A 23003-nucleotide genomic window follows, 5' to 3' on the forward strand; every position below is an offset into this window, starting at 1 on the left:
GGCAATTTGTGGCAAATTGGCAAAGCATGTTTTTAGACACACTAAGGAAGCTAAAAAAGTAAAAATGATGTTTGTATTGTTGGATATTTATAGTTATAATTCAAGGTCTCTAGAAATGAAATTCTAAGAATGATATACAAAATTATATAAACTAGAACAAGACCCGCGATGCGTGGGATAGTAAATTAATGATAGTATAAAATATATTTTAATAAGTATTATATTGTTTAAAAATTAATTAAAATATGTACAAATTAATATTAAATTTGATATATTTTTTATTTAAAATGTTGATATAAATTTTTTATATTGAAGTTGTATAAAAGTTACATCTTTATTTGTTGTTTTTATTTTTGTATTTTTTTTAATTGACGAACTTAGTCTTCTTATGTAGTATTTATTCTTTTTTTTTTCGATTGTTGTTAAACTTGTTTCTTTTTTTCCATATGTTCTTCTGAAGACATGTTCTTTTTAAACTATTAACTTTTATACATTTTCTATTGTCTTTTTTATTCCATCTTTGTATGTATGTTTTTTATCTGAAGATGTGCCTTCGATTCGTTTATTTTTCTTTCTCCTTAATCTCTTGATTGGTATGTCATCTAGATCTGATGATATGAGTATTGGTGAAGTTGGTTCTTATAATTAATAAAGAATATAAATAAATAATATAAATAATTTTTAAATAAATGAAATTTTTGTAGTATTACCTGTTAGATTTGTTGTAATCGGAATTATGTTTTAATATTTTTTGTTGGGACAAATATCTTAGTAATAGTGTATTATTGAGAGCCATTTTTAAAGTTAAAATCATTTACTTTGAATTTTAATATAAGTGTGAGGTTGTATAAATTCTTCAATTGAGATGATGCTTTAGTGTCATTGGTAACTTGGAGTGTAATTAAATTTGAGCAAGTTGTGTCTAATAATTTTTTTATTTTTTATTAAATAGCACAAAAGTTATTGTAGCACTTTGATTTGTAATTTTTAATTTAATTTTAAATATATAATAATTATTGAATTAACAATTTATAATTTGATAAAATTTTTTATGATAAGTATAATTTGATAGAATTTGATAAATTTTTTATAATTTGAATTTATAATAATTTTTTATGTTGTAGCACAAAACGTTATTTTTCGTATTTATTTTGTAGATTTTTCTTTGATATTTATTTGTTTTTCTTCTCCTAGTGCATACAAATTTTTAATGACATCTATAATAATAAAAATAAAAATTTTTAGAATATTTATTGGCTTGTGTGTGTGTGTCTATATATATATATATATATATTGAATAAGTTATTTTTAATAAGAATAATTTAAATAATATAAAGTAAAAATGTCTATTAATAGTTTTTTAAACCTGCTCTATCACACAATTTTTTGAGTGATACAAACTCAAAATAGTATTAGAAAATAGTAAAAATAATAAGCTTTTTTTTGTAAATTTATTTTAAAAATATAATAAATATTATTATTTTGTAATCATGATAGAATTATTTCTAAGTAGATAAGTTCCTCTTCATTTATTGGTGTAATTGTTTTTTATAGGCGAATCACAAATTATAAAATGAAGTAATAATGTTAAAAGTCTTATATATGGTATATAAGTAGGTCAAATAAGATAGAATTTGAATATTTTGTAACTTCAAATTTATTATGATAATATTATTATTATAACACTTTTAATATAGATATTTATTATATTTAATTAATACTTTATATTTCTATTGAATAAAAATATGTAATTAATTAATTAATTAATTATGCATGGGAGTTATGGTTTTAATTTTTTTAATATTTTACTAAAATTAATTGGTTAATTTTTAAAGTTTTGCCAAGTAATTAAAATTGATTTCGTGGTATCATTAAAAGAAAAAATATGACTGAAATCTAATATAAAAAGAGTTGGTATTAATTTCTTTATAAGGCTTTTAAGATTTTATTAGGTCAATGAAATTTAACAAATGATTAACAAACTATAATCAACTAATGTCTAGAAATGGTTACAAGTGTAAGGTGCTTGTTTGTTTTAACAGTTGAAGTTCGTTAAACTCATGACCAAGGCAAATAGTCAACAGTAGGGGTGTAAGTTACCGAACCGGACCGAATTTTACCGCAAAACCGAACCGAAATTTACAACAACCGAAAGGAAAACCGAAAAAATCGTTTTTTTTTTGTTTTTTTCGAATTAAACCGATCGGTTCGGTTCGGTTTTCGGTTGGCTCAGTAAAAACCGAACCGAACCGAACCGAACCAAAATATTGGTTAAGAAACCTTGTTTTTACACATTTACCCTTTAACCTTGTTGTTTTGCTAGACATTTTTAATTGTCTTTGTTTTATGTTTAATTAGGTTGAATTTGTATTGGATTTGGATGTGATAAATTCTTGTTTTTCTAGTTTATTGAAGGTTTTAAATTTTATTTTATGGCATTTTAAATTTAGATAAGTAGGTGTAAAAAAACCGAAAAACCGACTGAACCAAACCGCTGTTGGTTCGGTTCGGTTCGGTTCGGTTGCTCAAACTGCAGCCAACCGAACGGTTGGTCTCTTTGAAGAACCGATCAGGTCGGTTCGGTTGGTTTTCGGTCCAAAACCGAACCGAACCGAGCCGATTACACCCCTAGTCAACAGATTATCTCTCCATTTATCAAGAGCCTGTGGAAATAACTTTTCTTTTTCACAAAATTATAACCAAATAAGTTACTAACTGTATAATTCCATAATATGTTGCAAAATAAGGATTAATGGCCGTTTAATAAACAACTCAATTAATTTTTTTTGATAAAAAAACTTAAAATATAAAAATAAATTATTTTATATTTAATTTTTTAATTATTGAAGTCCTTATTTAAAAAAAATGATAGACAGTTTTTAAAAAATAATTTTTTTAACTTCTTTATAAATACTTTAAATAAAATTTCAAAAAATCACAAACTAGTTTTAAAATTATACCAAATATTAATATTGTGATTTTTTGTAATTTAAAGATTAAAGAAAAAATAATTTTTGGACCTTCTCAAAGGGAATCTAAGTATTTAATTCTAAATAATCATAATTCTGATAGTAAAAAATCGAATTAAAAGAAGAGAAATAAAAGAAGCACTATAAAAAACATAAATAAAATCTCCTTTTTTTTTTTATTTGTAGTTTTCTACTTTTCTTAGTCAAGTATCTAAACAAAATAGATGGAAAAATATAACTAGATTTTCCATGCCCATAATTAGTGAAATTTCAACAAAATTATCTTCTCACAAGTCACAATAATATACCAAAAAAAAAAAAAATTAAATTGTTATCCTTTTCAAATTTCAAAAACTTCCCCATTTCTCCTCTTCCGTTTCAGAACTCCATAACTGCAGCTACTACCTTCTTCTGTTATTTTCAGCTTCTACTCTCTGCAGCTCCATTCTCCATTCATGTGATTCAAATTCAATTCAACCACCATGTCTCTTCTCAGCAGATTCTTCTACAAGCGTCCCCCTGATGGATTACTCGAATTCATCGACCGAGTCTACGGTAACAAAAAAAAAAAAAAAAACGAAATTTTCATCATTCCCATTTCTTATTCCCAAAATTTTTCCTCATTTTCCTCCTCAAGATTCTTTTTTTTTTTTTAATTTTATTTTTATGAATATTGTGCAGTTTTCGATTCGTGTTTCTCCACCGAAGTGTTGCCCGAAGGAATGTACCAGCTGCACCTCCACGAGATCATCACGGAGCTCCATGAGGAGTTTCCAGAATCTTCTTTCCTTGCATTCAACTTCCGCGACGGCGAGAGGCGCAGCCAATTCGCTGAATTTCTCACAGAATACGATGTTGTCGTCATGGATTACCCAAAGCAGTACGAGGGTGTTCCAATTTTGCCCCTTTCTCTTGTTCAGCACTTTCTTAGAGTCTGTGATAGTTGGTTAAACTTAGGGAACCATCAAAATGTGATTTTGTTTCACTGTGAAAGAGGGGGCTGGCCCCTACTTGCATTTCTACTAGCTAGTTTACTTGTCTTTAGGAAAGTTCATAGTGGTGAAAAAAGGGCGCTTGAGATGGTTCATAGGGAGGCACCAAAGGGTTTGTTGCAGCTTTTGTCGCCTTTGAACCCTTTGCCCTCTCAGCTTCGATACATTCAGTATGTGGCGAGGCGGAATATTTCACCGGGGTGGCCGCCTCCGGAGCGCGCACTGTCGCTGGATTGTCTCATTTTGAGGGCAATTCCAGGCTTTGATTTGCAGAATGGGTGTAGGCCGATGATTAGGATATTTGGTAGGAACTTGCTCAGCAAGGATGGGCTTTCCACTCAGATGATATATTCAATGCATAAGAAGAAGAAGAGCTTGCGGCATTACCGCCAGGTTCTGTGTGGAGTTGTTTTGTTTGCTTGATTGATTTGTTTTGCATTTTTGGCTGATTTTTTGTTGTATTAAATTTATGTTGCTTTTAATTGATGTTAGGCTGTGTTCTGTGTTGACTTTTTTATTATCAGGCAGACTGCGATGTGATTAAGATTGATATTCAGTGTTTAGTTCAAGGAGATGTGGTGTTAGAGTGCGTTCATTTGGATTTGGATCCAGAGAGGGAGGTGATGATGTTTCGTGTAATGTTTAATACAGCATTTATTCGGTCCAATATATTGATGCTGAATGCTGATAACTTGGACATTCTTTGGGATTCAAAGGATCGGTATCCAAAAGGCTTCAGGGCTGAGGTGAGTGCTTTTTATAGTTTAGGATTGTATGGAAAACTAAGACTTCGATTACTTGTGGATGGCTGAGTTTTTCTTTCTAGTGAGGGTACCTGTTATTATCCTGACAATTTAGAACTTCTTGAATTTAGGTTTTGTTTGGAGAGGTAGAAAATGTAAGTCCTCAACGGGCTCCCACAACCATGCTAAATGGTGAGGAGAAAGGTGGATTGCCCATTGAAGCGTTTTCACGGGTTCAAGAACTGTTTAGTGGCGTAGATTGGGTTGATAGTGGTGATGCTGCTGCTGTCTGGCTTCTTAAACAATTAACTGTCCTAAATGATGTCAAAGAGTTTTCAAGATTGCAAGGAAAAGGAAGTTGGTATTCATCGCCTGCTGACTCCGACGAGGAAAATAATGAATCAAGCACTGCTGATAGTTCGGATGAGGCCTTTGATGTTCCCAGGTTGTCTTCTGATACTCCAAAATTATTGACACCTGACATCCCTGATTCAATCCATTTAGCTTTTGAGAATCATGGTGGTAATCATGAAAATCGCGATTCAGCAACACCTGATCAGTCATTGACAGATAATGGGCCCTCAATTTGTCATGTTCCAAGCAATGAATATTCTCCTTGTTCATCTCCATCATCACCGTTATCAGTTCCTGCTACACAACCTTTGGTTCCAACTCCAGCACATGCCCCTCATCCTCCACCTCCACCTCCACCAATGTCTAGTGAACATGATCCGGTAACTTCAGCCCCACCACCACCACCTCCTCCACCTACTCCTCCAGTACTTGCAAGAACAGGTTCAGCCCCACCTCCACCCCCTCCACCTCCTCCAATACCAGCTAGAACAGGTTCTGCTCCACCACCTCCAGCCCCTCCACCTCCTCCAATATCTGCAAGGACAGGTTCTGCTCCACCAACTCCACCTCCACCTCCTCCAATACCTGCAAGAACAGGTTCAGCACCACCACCTCCACCTCCAATACCTGCAAAAGCAGGTTCAGCACCACCACCTCCACCTCCACCACCTCCACTACCTGCAAGAGTAGGTTCTGCCCCACCACCTCAACCTCCACCTCCTCCAGCACCAATAAGAACAGGTTCATCCCCATCGCCTCCGCCTCCACCTCCTCCACTGCCTACAAGAACAGGTTCTGCCCCACCACCTCCACCACCTCTACCACCTGTAAGAGCAAGTACTGTCCCACCTGCTCCACCTCCTCCTCCTCCTCCTTCAGCACCTACACCTAGACGAGCAGGTTCAACCCCACCAGCTCCTCCTCCACCTCCACCACCTCCAGGACGAGCAAGTTCAACTCCACCACCTGCCCCTCCCCCTCCGCCAGGACCTGTGCGAACAAGTTTAACATCAGCCCCACCACCGCCACCTCCACCCCCTCCAGGGTCTGTACGAAAAGGTCCTGGTCCACCACCTCCACCTCCACCTCCAGGTGTTCGAACAGTTTCAGCCCCACCAGCTGCACCAAAGCCTCCAAATGCTCCTCCTCCCCCAGTTGGTCGTAGTGGAACACCTATACCTCCTCCACCTCCTGCAGGCAGGGCCTCTAGTGTGCCACCACCACCTGGCAAAGGTTCTTTAGCACCAGCAAGTCTTGGAAGAGGCCGAGGTACTGGTGCAACTGTTAATGCACCTAAGAAAACTATGTTGAAGCCCCTTCATTGGGTGAAAGTTGCCCGAGCAGCACAAGGGAGTTTATGGGCTGATTCACAAAAGCAAGATAATGAATCAAGGTAGTGATTACCGAATTAGTATTTTCATTCTAATATTACAGTAAGTTTCCTTGTAATTATCCCATAAAATACATCGGAGTTGTCATTTTATGAAAACTCTTTCCTTTTGTAATTTTTGCACTATGGTTGGGCAATTGGGCCTTTTGTTAGAATTTCCTGTCTTCTCCACCCACCTAACTTTCTTTCGACAGGACCTAGGATGGGTGGGATGCTATTTCAATTTAGCACTTCTGATTCAAATCATAAAACTTTGTGTTAGGGCCCCTGAAATAGATATATCAGAACTTGAGAGCCTGTTTTCAGCAGCATCTGCTTCTGATGGGAGCAATGCTAAAGTTGGAGGTCGGCGCGGTTCTAATATCAACAAACCCGAGAAAGTACAACTGGTAAGCAATTTCTCTAGTGGCATAAATTTGTTTAACAACCTGTTGCTTAAGGGTTCATATGCCTGTTCATAATTAGAGTACTCTTGAATGGGACTGGTACCCAAGAGATAATAAACATCAATAAAAACTCTACTGAGAGACTTTGTCTATTCTCTCCAATTGCATTGTAAATGAAGAAGCAAAATAATATGGGAAAAGTATAATGAATGCTAAAAAAGTAAAAAGAATTTTTTTTATTTGGATTAATATGTAGTTTTTTGACAAACAAATATTCCATATTGCAGTTTGCTCTATGAGTATGATTGTGTGCTCTGGAAATCTAATGCAAATACTTCGTCTTCTTTCTTTTTTTTTTTCGTTTCAATTTTTGTCTAGCGTATGTTATCAATTGAACAAGGGCTAATATATCCTTTTTCTTTATCTCCTCTGCCAGATTGACTTGCGTAGAGCATATAATTGTGAAATAATGCTCTCCAAAATCAAAATTCCTTTGCCAGATATGCTGGTAAGTTTCTCTATCGTTTTGTTCAATTGCTTGGTTGTCTTTTTTTTTTTTTAGGGCACTTTTCATTTGGATATAGCTTGATCGAGGGCATTAGTTTTCATGTTTGCTCTAACATTTGTCATTTTTTGTTATTTGGGTTTCAGAATGCTGTTCTAGCATTGGATTCTTCTGTTCTGGATATTGATCAGGTTGAGAATCTCATCAAGTTCTGTCCCACCAAGGAAGAGATGGAGATGTTGAAGGTACACCACTCTTCTACTCTCGTGTGCATTAACTTATCAAAAATTGTCTGAACTGTAAGGTATAACTTCATGTAATGCATATGATTTGGTATTTCTATGAATTGTATCTTGGCTGCAAATATCTTCATTTGCTTAATATACTCAATTCCAGGTTAAAAATCTTGAATCATATCACTGTTACTTGCATAGATGGACTTTCCCATTTTTGCTTCATTTAGGCCATATGCATATTTGTGCATCCTCTTAACCTTAGTTCATTTTTTTTAGGGTTTTGAAATTCACACTGTGTGTTTGCTAATGGTTAGGTGTCTTTGATAAAAAAAATATATATATATGCATGAACAGTTTCAGATTAAACCTTTTAAGTAAACTGGAAATCTTCCCAATGGCACATTAAAAAACAAGAAATTGCTCAAAAATTAAATGTAAAAAGTTTCTAATATTTGTATGACATGCTTCCTTGTTTAATATGGAAAAGGAACTTTTTCTTTGTTCTTTCCCCAGCTGAAATGTCTCTGTTTTACAGAATTATAAAGGGGACAAGGATATGCTTGGAAAATGTGAACAGGTTCTTTCTTGCTTTTTGTTCTTAACAATGAACGTTTAGTTCTTTACAATGCCTACATTAATTCTAACGAAGTTCTTATTCTGATGACCCCTATCAGTTTTTTATGGAGCTGATGAAGGTTCCACGAGTAGAATCCAAGTTAAGGGTGTTTGCTTTCAAAATCAACTTTTCTTCTCAGGTATGCTATCCAGTTTATGATTATCCTATATTGCTTTTCATTCTTAAAGACAAATTCTTCTTGCTTCTTCAGGTGAATGATTTGAGGAAAAATTTGAATACAATCAACAATGCTGCTAAAGAGGTACTGTTTAATGGCTCTTAGTTGGAAAAAAAATGAAAGAATTACCAAGCTTATACTCATGTTATTGCTTTATAATACAGGTGAAAGAATCTGTGAAATTACGCCAGATAATGCAGACTATTCTTACCTTGGGCAATGCCCTGAATCAGGGAACAGCAAGGGGTATCTATTACTCCATTCCAACTTGACTGTCTTATATTTGAGATTTGTGTTGCATCCTGGTTCAACTCAATATTTATTATAAAATTATAGTTTCAACCATGCCGATTAGATTATATTTTACGTTTTATCAATGGCAGGATCAGCAGTTGGATTCAAATTGGATAGCCTTCTCAAGTTATCTGATACTCGTGCAAGAAATAACAAAATGACTTTGATGCATTATTTGTGCAAGGTAGATATACCAAAATCTTTGAACAATATTTTGTATTATACTATGATATCTTTGACATAATTTTGCTCTGCTCCATCCGTGTGAAAATATATTTATAGGAGATAATGCTAAAGAAAAAGTTCCATTTTCCTGCTGATAATGGTTCTCTCTGTAAATCTCCAGTGTTTCATACTTTGCTCCATCTATTTTGCTCAAATTTGCATTTCTTGCTTAGGATTGTGATATTTGTAAAGTAACTTGTTCGCGTCCCTTCCTTCACACATGACAAAACATAATTCCCTGTTTGGTTGGCCACTGTTGCTTTTTTGTTATGATATCTTACAATGTTTTGTTCTTATCTCACTAGCTTCTTGCTGAGAAAATGCCAGAATTGTTAGATTTTGACAAAGATCTTGTCCATTTGGAAGCAGCTTCAAAGGTATTCTTTTGTCAGTAATCCTTTGTGGTTGGCTTCTTGATGATAAATCATAAATGTATTTCAATAGAACTTGGGCAATGAAGGTTAATTATTTACGAATTTATGACTTTGATGTCTAAAACATAGATCCAACTGAAAGCATTGGCTGAAGAAATGCAAGCTGTGAGTAAAGGTTTGGAGAAGGTTGAGCAAGAACTCACTGCTTCTGAAAATGATGGTGCCATATCTACAGGATTTCGTAAGGTAAGGAATATAAAATGGCAGCTTTTACTTCTGAACTTACTGAAGAGAAAATGATAAATCTATAGGCCAAAACCGTGATTCTTCAATTACATTGTTACATGTTATCCATCTGTATGAAAACTAATGCTGTGTTCTTCACCAAAAGATTACTGCATGGTGAACAACAGCTACTTATCATGTATTTTGATCATATTTTTTTTATGCCTAGTTAGATGGCCAATGGGAAACCTTGAAAGAGAATCAATTTTAGGTAACTTTAATTGGTCTAAGTATGATTATTCTCTTGCTCAGGTGTTGAAGAATTTTCTTGATACTGCTGAAGCCGACGTGAGGTCTCTCATATCATTGTATTCTGAAGTGGTGGGTTCTTCACTTTATTTTTTCCTGCACATCAGAAATTTTAATGAACCGTCCTAATAATCATGATTTGATACTGATAACTGGTTCTCTTTCAGGGAAGAAATGCAGATTCTTTGTCCCAGTACTTTGGGGAGGATCCAGCTAGGTGCCCTTTTGAGCAAGGTCTGACATTCTCTTTATGTATATACACATGCATAATGACCCAGTTTTTCAACCCTTCTTTTGGTTAAAAACTTTGTTTAGAAGGGTCCATGCTTTCGGGTATGGTAAAAGTACTAGTGCGCGTATATTCATTCACCCTACAACTAAGTTCTTTATTTATGCTATATCATCTGTCTTTTGCAGCTTAGTAAAGAAGCAAAAGCTATTTTAAAAACCCTTAATCATGTAGAAGTAGAAGGTTTTTTTTTTTGGGCTGAGTAATTAGAATAATAAAAATAATGCAAATGAAATATGTTGGGATTAGTTTTGCATTCAACTCTAAATTTCTAATCATGAATCTAACCCATTCAATTTAATCCCCCATTTTCACCCTAATACAAAACTGACCTCATTACAGGCAACATTTTGCGAGTGTGCTTCATATTGACGCAACGTGTCTCAAGCTTCAATGTGCCATGTTTTAAAAATAGAAAAGCATCTAGCAAATAACACTGTTAATGCCCATAAAACACTCATCTTCATTTATTTATTCAAGTTGTGTTCTTTTGCAGTTACACAAATCCTTGTTGTATTCATGAAGATGTTTAACAAGTCAAGAGAAGAGAATGAGAGGCTGGCAGAAGCTGAAAAGAAGAAATTAGAGAAAGAAGCCATGAAGGAAAAGGCAGCAGCAAATAACACAAACTCCAAAAAAGAAATGGTTAGATAGATATCTATCTATCTCAACAAGCGTGAGCCATGGTTTCTTCAATTTCTACTATACCGAAATTGAAATACTGAATTTTGGACCATCCCAAATGCAATTCACTCATGTCTGCATCATGCACCAGTTGGATCTGTATATTCAATGTCATAGTTCCTTCTGATCGGATCATCCAATTGCATCATCTATCCTTATGGCTTGAAGAATGAGAAACTCATCAGCAGGCTAGTGATTCCATGTAATTATAAATTTATAACACACGAATGCTAATATAGAAAATTCTTCTCTTTTTTTCATAGGTACTATAGATAATCTTCTTTTACTTAAATTTTAGTTATATATTAATATTGTACTAAATTGTAATCTAGCTGTAGGTAAGTTTTTTTAGTTCAGAGATGTCTACCATGATACGAATTCTTGTGTATGATTCATTCCATGTTTAACATAGCTAACTAGCCATCATTTTCATTATTATATGCAAAGAAAAATGTCAAAAAACTGTTTAAGGATGCACATTATTCCAATTTTTATATTGAGCATATTTTTTACAAAATTAAAAAGAAATAAAGATTTAGGTATATTAATAAGCTTGAGGATTAATTTTATGCAAATTAATTATTGAAAGGAAAAATTGCAAATCTTTCTAGCATTTCAAATCTTCTCTCAGTTTCCTGTAGTGTACAATGTAATAATGTATACACAATGCAAGAACATGCACCTAAAAAGCTTGACAAATGTAGTGTTCTATTGAAAATCAATCAAGAATGAAGAGAACAAGAGAAACTTAAAAACTTAGTCTGATCCATCAGCATTTCATGCCGGAAGGGAATCATCCTGTTTCTCGGAGGCTTCTAATCTTTTCGCCTTTTCCTTCTCAAGCAAGTAAAGTCTCTCGGCTTCCGGCATTGCCTGGATGATTGTCTGCAACTTGTGATTCAACTCTTCCACCTTTTCCATGAGCCTGTCATTTGTGAACATTCCAAGAATCACAGTTCGGATGGTTTCCCAACTTTCCATGATTGGTAAAACAATGATCACAGCAGACCCAATAGTACCCCATCCTATAGCAATCACTGCCCAGAAATAGAAGTATCCTTTGCTAAACTCTCCTGTGGCCATAAACATGAACATAAGTTACAAAATGCATTCTTTTTCTAACCTTGAAATCATAGGAGACCAAATTCAAATGTGCATAACTCAAAATTAGTTACCTGCTGGTAAGGAGAGAATAGGCCAAAGTATAACTATCAAAACAGTGAAACCAACACCACACTTCACTATCCATGATTTTGCTCTTACTAACTTCTCTTCATTAAACTCTTCTGCTGGCAATTCAGTCTTTTCCTTTTCAACCACTGTGATTTGCTTAGTGCTACTCCAATCATAGTTCTGAGGCCAAAGCATGCTGCAAACACCATGAACACCTCCTCCAATCAGAATAGAAACAAGGTTCCCAGCAAGCATTGGAGCATTCCTACCAGTTGTATCAAGATTTATGTGTCCATATTCTGCTTTTGTAACAGAAATCCATGTGGTGATTCCCATAATGCAGCCAATTATTGTTCCAAGAATGGCACCAATTGCATTTGCTTTTCTCCATAGAAGCATGAAAGCGATAGGAAGAACCGCTGATCCGATAAGAACTCCCATTGCAAGGTACATCCATCCTAAGGAAACTCCAGCTTTGTTTAGTATAACCGCAAGCAGCCCCATGAAACAACCAAATCCTAGAACAACAGACCTTGACACTTTAAGGATTTTCTTTCCACTTGCATTTGGATTTATGTAGGTACGGTAGATATCATATGTGCATAATGAAGATACTGCTATTAGTTCTGATGAACCAGCAGAGGTCACTGCCCTGATCATAAGCGCATTAAGAACATGAGAAAGTAAAACAATGATGCACAAAATATAAGTTCAAGGACTTTCAGTTTAGTTGAACCTTTACACAAGTTGTATCATCAACCATTTGAAAATTCAATCTTGTAACATATTGTAAGTGTTTCTGATCATGATCATCACTTACATAAAAAGCATGGTTAGGAGAAGAATGGATCCACCTTTCCCCATCAGAGCCACAGCAGTAGCAGGGGGAACGAGTCCACGACCTGCCTCGCTTTCATTGATTGGTAAATCAAGGGCCAAGGCCCCCAGACCCAATGATGTAGCCAAAGAAAATGGCACAGCAAACCACACCAAGCCTCCTAACAAGTAGCCCTTATGAGTTGATGAAGGTCTTGCAGCAATGGCACTCACCCAATACCCCTAAACATTCCCATTTGAGGAATCAGTAGTTGACAAAAGGAGCATAAGTTACAACCATGAATATGAAAAGCTAACTTTCATGATTGCATTACATGTAGAAATGAAACAAATTGAAGATGGAAAGACACATATCTTAAGTCATGCTTACATTGTCAACAAAGACAGTGCCAAAGTTACCAACTATGTTTATAATCCCAAAAACTAGGCCTCCTGAACTCAACATTGTTAGGTAAGATCCTCTGTGATTCCCACTCACAGGACCACAAGCTTGTCCATGGTGTGATATAGGATCCTGACATGTTCTTGATTTGCTAGCAACCTCGAGCAGGCGATTGTAAACAACACTTGGGCTACCAAGCTCACTACTCGCCGTATAGACAAGATAGACAAAAATCACCAAAACAATGTGCACTGAAAACAAATAGATGCTGGATTAATCGGATTCCTGGTAATAAGATTCAGAAACCGGTAAAGATTAACAAAAATCTAAGTAGAAACCTATGACAGAATGTATATAGCTTGCCAAGAATGTGGCTTTGAGTCCACCAGCTAGTGTATAGACAATGACTCCAAGGGGAATTAGGAAGCTTGCAGCATAAATGTTCACTCCAGTTAATGCATTTACAACGGCCGAACCACCGAGGAGCAACATTGCCGTTACAATTATATTTGTCAAGAAGCAGAAAAAGAGGAACACAATGTGTGCTGCAGTGCCCCAACTGAGAGGTAAAGAAACTTTGTTATCAAATCAGTGCTAAAAAAGTTGCAGTGTTCTTGAAACATCACTTAGCTTAGCAAGACTAAGAGAGTAAAAACTACTTGTTCATCCAAATTCTAAAAACAAGAAATTTAGCTCTAGAAAAATTTGATAATTTATACAAGAAAGTTTGATATGACTTTACTTTGTTTATGCAAACCAAGATACATACCGGGCTTTGACAATTTCGCAGACTGTATGAGCATGAGGAGCCTTTCTTTTAATCTCTATAGCCATTACTCCAAACAAGAATACCTGTTCATGTTCAATGCATCATATCAAATCTCAGGCTTACTTCACTTTCCAAATTCCAAAATTTAGGAGGACTGAAATTTGAAAAAGAAGAAAATGAAAAAACAGCAGCATGCAGAGGAGATATTTAATGTAATATAACATTCATGCCTGGATTGTTGCTCCACTAGCATACCAGAAAGGACCACTGACTCCATATTCCCAAGCAACATTTGAGCTTTGCAAGATTGTAGCAGCCCATGTCCACTACACCACCAATTCATAGCAATTAACAAAACATATGTGATAAAGAAAACTGATACAGATTCATCCATCTGTGCAAACTTCAAAGGCTATTTTAAATTCATAGTTTTCGGCCTAATATAAGCGTTTGATCCAACAGAAATGATTACCTGTGAAACAATGACACTAGCAATGAGTCCTGTCTTAACACTTCTTCCTGCAGTATTGAACCATTCCGAGGTGTGGCGAGACCCAACATATCTCTTCTCCAACCATACCTGACCATAAGAATCAAAGTTTCTATCAATAATTTCAGCTTGATGGAAAATTATAGAAAATAAAATGTCATGTTAATAATTTTCTACGAGTTAAGCCCCAAAGTGGCTTTTTAGAATTGGCCACTAAAATAGTCCTGAGATTCCGATTGCACAAAGTACGTCTTAGGTTCAAAAAGAGGCACCATCTTAGTCCTCGGCCCTTTTCCATCAAATTATGTAGTATATTTTTGCGAATCTCAGTAACGTAATTGACGCAATTGAAATTTCAGAGACTATTTTAGTACATAAAGCTAATCTCAACGACCATTTTGAGGCTCTAGTGTATTTTCTACTGTACTAACTCATAACAAGGTGAATCTAATACATAATAACATGTGCATTATTTGAAAGATTATAAATACTTATAAACTAAACAAACAAGATTCAATTAAGGATTGCAGACCAAGAAAGAGGTGAAAACAGCAAAGAAAGCACCAAAACCAAGAATGACAGAGTAGCCAACACCCTGATTAAGGACTGGTTTGCCTTCAAAGAAACTAGTCTGCCTCACACAGCTACCTCCATTTTCAGAATGATAGTACTTTGCAGAGAATTCAAAGGGTGGACACTGTGTTGCAGAAGCCATGAACAAAAGAAGTAGTGGATATAAAAACTAGAAACTGGTTGTGCTAATTAATTAGTTGCTATTCAAATTAAGAATAGAATATAACCCTATCCCTATGGCTATGATGCAGATACTCCATAAGTCCCCATTTCTTGGAAAACTAGAAGCCCATCTTATTTCTCTAGGTGAGTACAGAGAGGATAGTAAGTCAAACTAAGAGGGTATCTTATATTTTAAGATTTTAATCAAAGGAATCTGTAGAATGGATCCAATCATGGAAACTCTTTTAGTCCAAAGTGTTGAATTTTGTTACACTATAGATATTTTGTCTGATTGGATAGGAAACTAACAAGTTAACATATATATATATATATATATATATATATATATATATATGTGTGTGTGTGTGTGTGTGTGTTATTTGTGAACAGAAAGAGATGACAACGAAAATTGGCTTGTGTATGAGATTCTTGAAGCCCCACTTTGAAATTCACAGCTTTAGGTAGGAAAAAGAAAATTCTTGTATTTATTTATATTTTAATAGACTCAAATAGATTTAATAGGTCTATTAAATTATTTTGTGAGTTTGGATCTGACTTATTAATAGAATTAAGCTTTTAAATTCGTCTCGATCTAAAACTATTTTATGACAGGTTAGATCAAGAGAGATCAAATGTAAATCAAATTACAAACACTTGACAAATTGTCTGATTTATTTTTATCTCTATTTATGCAATATAGACATGAAAAATATTGAAGTGACTACTCATAAGTAAATGCTTTTTTTTTTTTTTGATATATAAAACTGTCTTTATATAAGTATAACCGTTAAAAAATGTTAGAAAATTTGACTAAATTACTCAATATACGTATTTGCATTTCAGTTATATTTTTATACGAAGTAGTTTTTTCATTTTTTGTATGAGTAACTACGAAATATTAATTGGTAGTTACAAAACTCAATTTGTATACAATAATCTTGTTACGGATGTAGTACATCCTATTAAGTAGTTTTATTTCAACTAGAATGAGACATGCGCATCGTGCGAAGCGATAAATTAATAATAGTATATAATAAATATTAAAAATTGTTATGTTTTGTAAGATTAAATTAAATATGTAAAAATTATAGTTAAATTTAAAAGATATTTTATTTAAAATAATTTATAGTATAAAAAATTTGGATGTTAGAATTGTACAAAATGATATTTTTATTTAGTAGTTTCATTTTAGTATTTGTTTTAAATTTTTAGTTTATGGACTTCTAGATGTGTCTTGAATTTGTATGATTTTCTTTCTCTTTAATCTTTTCATGGATATAAGATCTTCGTCTGAAATTGGTTTCTATAATCAATGAATAATTTAAATTAGAAATAAAAATAATGTCTTAAATAAGTAATTTTTTTTAGAGTATTATCTGTTTTATTTGTTGTAATGAGTATTGAGGTTCAATATTTTTGGTTGGAACAAATGTCTTGGCAACGGTGTATTGTTAAAAATTTTTTTTGAGATTAAAATCATTTACTTTGACTTCAAATATAAGTGTGAGATTGCACAAATTATTCAATTGGGGTGGTGCTTCAATGTTATTACTTTTTTAGAGTGTCATTAGATTTGAAACAATTGTACCCAACAATTTTTTTTGTTTCGCCATCAAATAGTACAAAAGTTGTTATAGCACTTTGATCGAAACCTTTAATTGAATTTTGAACCTAAAATAAGTATTGGGTTAGTAAAAAAATTGATTATATGTATTTTTTTAAGTTATTAAAAAAGGAATAATAAATAACATGAAAGAAGCATAATTTTAACGATATTAAAACACAATTATATATAAAGTATTATGACATAATATAAAAAGTATAAATAAATACAAATAATTAAAGTATTTTTTCGTTAATTCAATTTAAAAATACAATAAATATGTTTGTTTTGTACATTTTCATATAATATAATCATTTCTAAGCAAAGATGTTCCTCTTCATTTGTGGGTGTTAATGTTTCCCATAGATAAACTACGCGAACTTTGATAAATCAATTGTCTGTTTGTTTGGTGATATTGTCCAAAGAATGATGTTCCATTGAGTAAATGTGAGATGTTGTGTAATTCGGAAATAAATTGTTTGTGCTAAATTTGATGTTATTTGAAGGAATAGTGATAAGAGACTTATATAAATAGTTCAAATAGTATGAAATTTGAATATTTATAACGTAAAATTTATTATGATTAATAATATTATTATAACATTTGTAATATGGATGTTTATTATATTTAATGAGTTAGTTATAAAAATTAATAAATTAATTATTAGGGTTATAAATTTATTATATTGTTTATAATGGTAAGATATAATAAATATAGAAATATGAATTTAATGTCCTTTTTGGTTTTTTTTGTATAATTTTTTTTTATTTAAAAATAATAGTTGATTTAACAAAAATTTAGTGGTTGATTCTAAAATTTTGCCAAATAAATAATATTGCTAACATAATATTAATAAGAAGAGCAAAATATCTTAAAAATAATATGATAAACTTATTCGTCTACTTTTATATATTAAGAATAGATAATATACTTATGCTTTAGCTTAAAATGTGGCCCTCCTGTTTTGACTTTGAGAGCTATATTATAAGTCAACGTCACATATAATAAATAATTAAATAGTACTAGTTGACGTGAAGAGATGGAAGAACAAGAGATTCATGCATGTAAAGCAAACCGTGACAGGAATATTCCAATGCGTTTATGATTGGAGGTTAAAAACTTGAAGAACTTGGTCTCCAAGAATTATCAGACTTTATTATATAATTTCTTTTTTTTTAATTGATCAATTTGCCAGGAAAAAAAATCAATAAATGACCAGCATCATTGCTGTGAAGTACAGATTCTACGACGGGGAACTCAAATTTTGTAGTACAAATGCAATACATTTAATTTTAAATAATGCAAGATGTAATAAGAATTTATTACTTTTTCATTTGAATTCATAGGATATTTTATGAAATTCCATTTTTTTCCACCAATCACTGTTTAACTAAAATAATTTTAAATTACTCGATTCTCATAATGATCTTTCAGTTCTTTCTACAATTTGATTTTGATTTTGTTATGATATCTATCTAGAGCCGCCAAATTGGTACGACATAGTAGTGTAGTACTAATACATTACTACAGCTCAAATATACGAAGATAATTCTAATTAAATAATACAAGATGTAATATAAAAAATTACTTCTTTCCTTTGAAATCACAAGATATTTCTACAAGTTGATCTTATCACCAATCATTGTTAATCAACTTAGTCATTATATAATTAAAAAAATAATCCTCTAAAATTAATAGTTACAAATATTAACCGATTATTAGTTAAAAAAAAATATTGTTTGTCATTTTTTTCAAAATTAAATTATATTAAAACTTTTTATTCAATAATTATCAACTTTAAAAAAAAAAAGTATATAAATCCTCCTCCCTTAAGCCTTTTTTCTTCACACCAATACAAGAAGTCAAAATAATAATAGTCCCTCAAATGATGATGATGAAGGGTGGTGGTGGTGGTGGCAGGGTGGCCAAGGAGTTAGGCTATTGGTTTAGAGGCCCTCTTATTCATGGAAATGGTGTAAGAAACACTATGACCACTTTGACCTTTTCAGATAATAATAATAATAAGAAGAAGAAGGAGAAGAAGGTTGAAGAGAATAATAGTAGTGAGGGTATTGTGAGTTATTGGGGAATTCAGCCTTCTAAGGTTACCAAAGATGATGGCTCACAATGGAAATGGAATTGCTTCAGGGTATGTATATATGCATATTTCTTTTATTTTTACTAGAGATATATAATATAATCAAATCTCGACCAAAATATTAGAATTCAATTTCTTTACTCCAAAAGAAATAAAAAAGGTACAAATTAAATAAATAAATAAAAGTTTATATAATAAATTCACATAAATCTAAAAAAATTATTACATTAAAATCGTGTTAAAAATATAATTATTTATGGTTTTCTTTCTAATAGTTTAAACTTTTAGAATAAATATATAGTTTTATGACAATTTTAATTTTAGTTTTAGAGAATTTAGGTTTAATTATTTTAGCCTTTATAGTTTCACTAAATTTTTAATTATGTCTTTATATTTTTTTTTAGTTAGATCTTTACACTATTTTTATTTGTAATTAATTTTTTTTATGTAAAAAACGTTAAAAATAACTGAATATTTCTCTCAAAATATATACATGCTGTCAAAAATCTAATTAAGTTTTTAAGAATTATGCTAAGTGTACACCAAAATCAGCCACCAGTATAAAATACATACGGGAATAAAGATACACGTTGAAAATAAATTAAATTACATATGTATTTATACACAAATACATTGGTGGCTAATTTTAATGACTGATTTTGGTGTACGAATAGCATTTTTGAGTTTTTAATTATAAATATCTTCAATCTGCAAAGAAATATTCAGTTAATTCTATTTTTTTTAAACTAGAAAGAACTTAATTATAAAATTAAAAATAATGTAGGAATTAAAATGAAAAAAAAATATAAAATTTTAATTATAAATTTAATAAAATTATAAAAATCAATAGAATATAATTAAATCAAAAATTTATTTGATGTTGATCTTTCTTGTGTTATATGAAGCCTTGGGAGAGTTACAAAGCAGATATAAGCATTGATCTGGAGAAGCATCATGCGCCTAAGACCTTTACGGACAAGATGGCCTTTTGGACTGTAAAGGGTCTCAGATATCCCACTGATATCTTTTTCCAGGTTTCCACTACTTAGTTTATAATTGTATTCATGCATGCATGTATCTTCCTACTAGCTAGGTTAGTTTCTTTTACTTTTGCTTCTCGGATCAATATAGCATGCATGAAATGATGCATGTGATGTTTCCTTACTTGGTTTTGCTTCTATATTTTCCAATTCATCTCAACAAGAGTAGACAATCCGACATAATATATTTAAGAGGAGTGCTAGGGCAGCAATTTTTGTGATTCCTAGCTATTAAGTAGTTATTAATGATGTTTTTAATGGTGTAAGATTTTATCCAATGGGGTGGAATTATTCACTTTTCTTTTACTGATTACATGCTGGTAAGAATTTAATAAAGTTGATGGTCCCTAGACTTTTTCTATATTTAATATTATAATATATAATACTGATTTAATAGTTTATTTTTAGTATACATAAAAGAAAATATTATTTATACACCAATATTAGCTATTAAAATCAGTTATCAATGTATTTATGTATAAAGAGAAAGTCTAGGAGGCCAGCAACTTTTGTGTTTTGTGGCCAGCACTTAACCATTAAAAGAAAAGTGAGTGATCTCTCACCATTAGATGTAATCTCACACCATTAAAAATATTATTAATGGCCAATTAATGGTTACAAAACATAAAAATTGTTATCCCTAACACTCCTCATGTATAAATATACGTGTGGTTTAATTTATTTTCAAAGTATATTTACATTTTAGCATATATTTTATACTAGTAGCTACCTTTAATCAAATATCTTTATGTATGCAAATGTTATATGTACAGAAGCGATACGGATGCCGAGCTATGATGCTAGAGACAGTTGCGGCTGTCCCCGGCATGGTAGCAGGCATGCTCCTACACTGCAAATCGCTGCGGCGATTCGAGCACAGTGGTGGGTGGATCAAAGCACTGCTAGAAGAAGCAGAGAACGAGCGCATGCACCTAATGACGTTCATGGAGGTGTCAGATCCAAAATGGTTGGAGCGTGCTCTGGTAATGGCAGTCCAAGGTGTTTTCTTGAATGCGTATTTGTTGGGGTATTTGGTGTCTCCGAAATTTGCACACCGCATGGTTGGGTACCTTGAAGAGGAAGCAATACACTCCTACACAGAGTTTCTTAAGGAGCTTGACAAGGGTAATATAGAGAATGTGCCAGCACCAGCCATAGCCATCGACTATTGGCAGCTTCCACCTGATTCTACTCTAAGGGATGTGGTTATGGTTGTTAGAGCCGACGAAGCACACCACCGTGATGTCAATCACTTTGCATCGGTAATTCTCACCAATTTTGGTTAATAAAACTATGAATTTAATTAAGTGGAAACCTCGCATGAACTTAATAACTAAGAGTCGTTACATGAAAATTTATTTAAATCAATCAAATCATTTAACCGCTCATCTATAACTTTACATAAAACTCATCTATAAAGTAATTTTACGCATGCATTCACATCACTAAAATAACTATCTTTTATATTGACCGAATAAACGTAATTATACGACTATATAAAACGTTTTACACTGTCAGTTAGTGGATCATAATTAAATTCTTAAACTCTTTATATTTAGTTATAAACTTAATTAGTGTCCTAATAAGTTTTTAGTTCCTTCAAGGTGTGATGATTACCTTCTCCATTATTTTAATTTAGATCGATTTTCATAATGCTATATATAATTTCAGTTTTATTAGCATACCAATTTTTCTTCAACTAACTAAGAGTTGATTTCAAATCTTTTTCAATATATATAATTTTACAACATAAAAGAAATAGAGAACAATTATATACTATATCTTGTAAGAAAAATTATTTATCTCACTTGATATGCCCTTATGTATAAGGGGAAGGATTTGGTAACTAGATGTTTTATTGGTTTTATTACTCTTGTTGGTTCATATAGTTTTGCGAAATTTTCAATTAGGTTCCTATACTTTTTTTTTTCTTTTAATTGAGTCCTTGCGCCAAATTTTTTTTTAATTGGGTCCCTACACCTTTTTTTTCTTTTATTTAGGTCCCTATACCAATTCTTTTTTTTAGTTGGATCCCTATAAAATTAAGCCAATTACTACTAAGAGGAACTTAATTGAAAAAAAAATTTAGTGCAGGAACCCAATTAAAAAGAAAAAAGTATAGAGACCTAATTGAAAATTTTACGAAACTATAGGGACCAACAGAGTAATTAAACCTATTTTATTTATCGAATCTTATAGTAAAAACTAGAATATATACTAGAAAGGAAAAGATGGATTTCTTAAATAAATAAATAAATAAAGGGTAAAGTATACTTTTTGTCCTTGAAGTTTGACAAAAGTTTCAAAAATACCCATAAGTTTTATTTTATTTCAATTTTGTTCCAAAAGTTTTCGAATTGCATAAAAATACTCTGGCGGCTAATTTTTCAAAAAACTTAAGACCGATTCAACAACAATTTTATAAGAACAACCCCTCAACACAAGCAAATCAAACATAATTTTCATGTATTATTGTTAGGTTAGTCTTAAATGTTTTGAAAATTTAGCCATCGAAAGTATATTTGATGCAAATCCAAAACTTCTGGAACAAAATTAAAATAAAATAAAACTTAGAGGTATTTTTAAAACTTTTGTCAAACTTTAGAAACAAAAACTATACTTTGCCCATAAATAAATTACTTATCATGTTTTTAGTGGCAATGATATACATTACACTTATCTCATATGTATTAGAATTTTATTTATTTATTTATTTAAAAAACCTGAAAAAAGGGAAAAATTTTAAAGGAGATATTGTGTGATGTAATATGCAAGAATGATGGTGATGTTATTGCAGGATGTGCATTATCAAGGCCGAGAACTAAGAGAGACTCCTGCTCCAATTGGGTATCACTAAGAATTCAAGGGTCTTTGGCTAGAAGCCTAGAATAAATAAAAATGTTGGTTTGTGACAACAATATTGTTGTGTTTTGTTATGGATAATAATCTGAATAATGCTGATGTATCTTGTACAAAGTTGGTGAGTTGAGTTATTTAGTGGGGAATGAAGAGTTTGTCAATACACGTTGACAAAAATCTCATGTATTCAAATAAAATTTGTAAAATATCTTAATAAATGATCGATTTAAATTTTAGTTTTCATCTA

The 23003-nt window shown here is 32.3% G+C and overlaps 3 protein-coding genes across 4 annotated transcripts; 2 read left to right on the plus strand and 1 right to left on the minus strand.

Annotated features, from left to right (window-relative positions):
* Positions 1–3286: 3286 nt before the first annotated feature.
* AFH14 (Formin Homology 14) lies at positions 3287–11246 on the plus strand. 2 transcript variants are annotated; one of them, XM_016345767.3, is made up of 17 exons: positions 3287–3524; positions 3651–4354; positions 4486–4707; positions 4836–6451; positions 6711–6837; positions 7271–7342; positions 7486–7584; positions 8111–8152; positions 8250–8330; positions 8403–8453; positions 8534–8615; positions 8753–8847; positions 9194–9265; positions 9392–9508; positions 9800–9868; positions 9964–10030; positions 10582–11246. In XM_016345767.3, the coding sequence occupies exons 1-17, from the start codon at positions 3452–3454 to the stop codon at positions 10737–10739; spliced, it is 3747 nt and encodes a 1248-aa protein (XP_016201253.2). In that variant the 5' UTR covers positions 3287–3451; the 3' UTR covers positions 10740–11246. The 2 variants fall into 2 exon arrangements, with proteins under 2 accessions (XP_016201253.2, XP_016201255.2); XM_016345769.3 differs by lacking the exon at positions 3287–3524 and having other exon boundaries at positions 4218–4354; positions 4490–4707.
* Positions 11247–11351: 105 nt separating this feature from the next.
* On the minus strand, positions 11352–15453 carry DUR3 (urea-proton symporter DEGRADATION OF UREA 3 (DUR3)). The gene is made up of 9 exons (XM_016345770.3): positions 14953–15453; positions 14403–14510; positions 14161–14256; positions 13931–14013; positions 13500–13720; positions 13150–13412; positions 12763–13001; positions 11945–12594; positions 11352–11842 (listed from the first exon to the last, which is right to left on the minus strand). Exons 1-9 carry the CDS (start codon positions 15133–15135, stop codon positions 11547–11549), a joined length of 2139 nt encoding a protein of 712 aa, XP_016201256.1. The 5' UTR covers positions 15136–15453; the 3' UTR covers positions 11352–11546.
* A 3157-nt stretch (positions 15454–18610) lies between these two features.
* On the plus strand, positions 18611–23003 carry LOC107642422 (ubiquinol oxidase 2, mitochondrial). Its single transcript, XM_016345772.3, has 4 exons — positions 18611–18908; positions 19763–19891; positions 20671–21159; positions 22695–23003. Exons 1-4 carry the CDS (start codon positions 18645–18647, stop codon positions 22752–22754), a joined length of 942 nt encoding a protein of 313 aa, XP_016201258.1. The 5' UTR covers positions 18611–18644; the 3' UTR covers positions 22755–23003.

Source organism: Arachis ipaensis, chromosome B5, assembly GCF_059453495.1.
Source record: "Arachis ipaensis isolate K30076 ecotype BB chromosome B5, ASM5945349v1, whole genome shotgun sequence".
Taxonomy (NCBI): domain Eukaryota; kingdom Viridiplantae; phylum Streptophyta; class Magnoliopsida; order Fabales; family Fabaceae; genus Arachis; species Arachis ipaensis.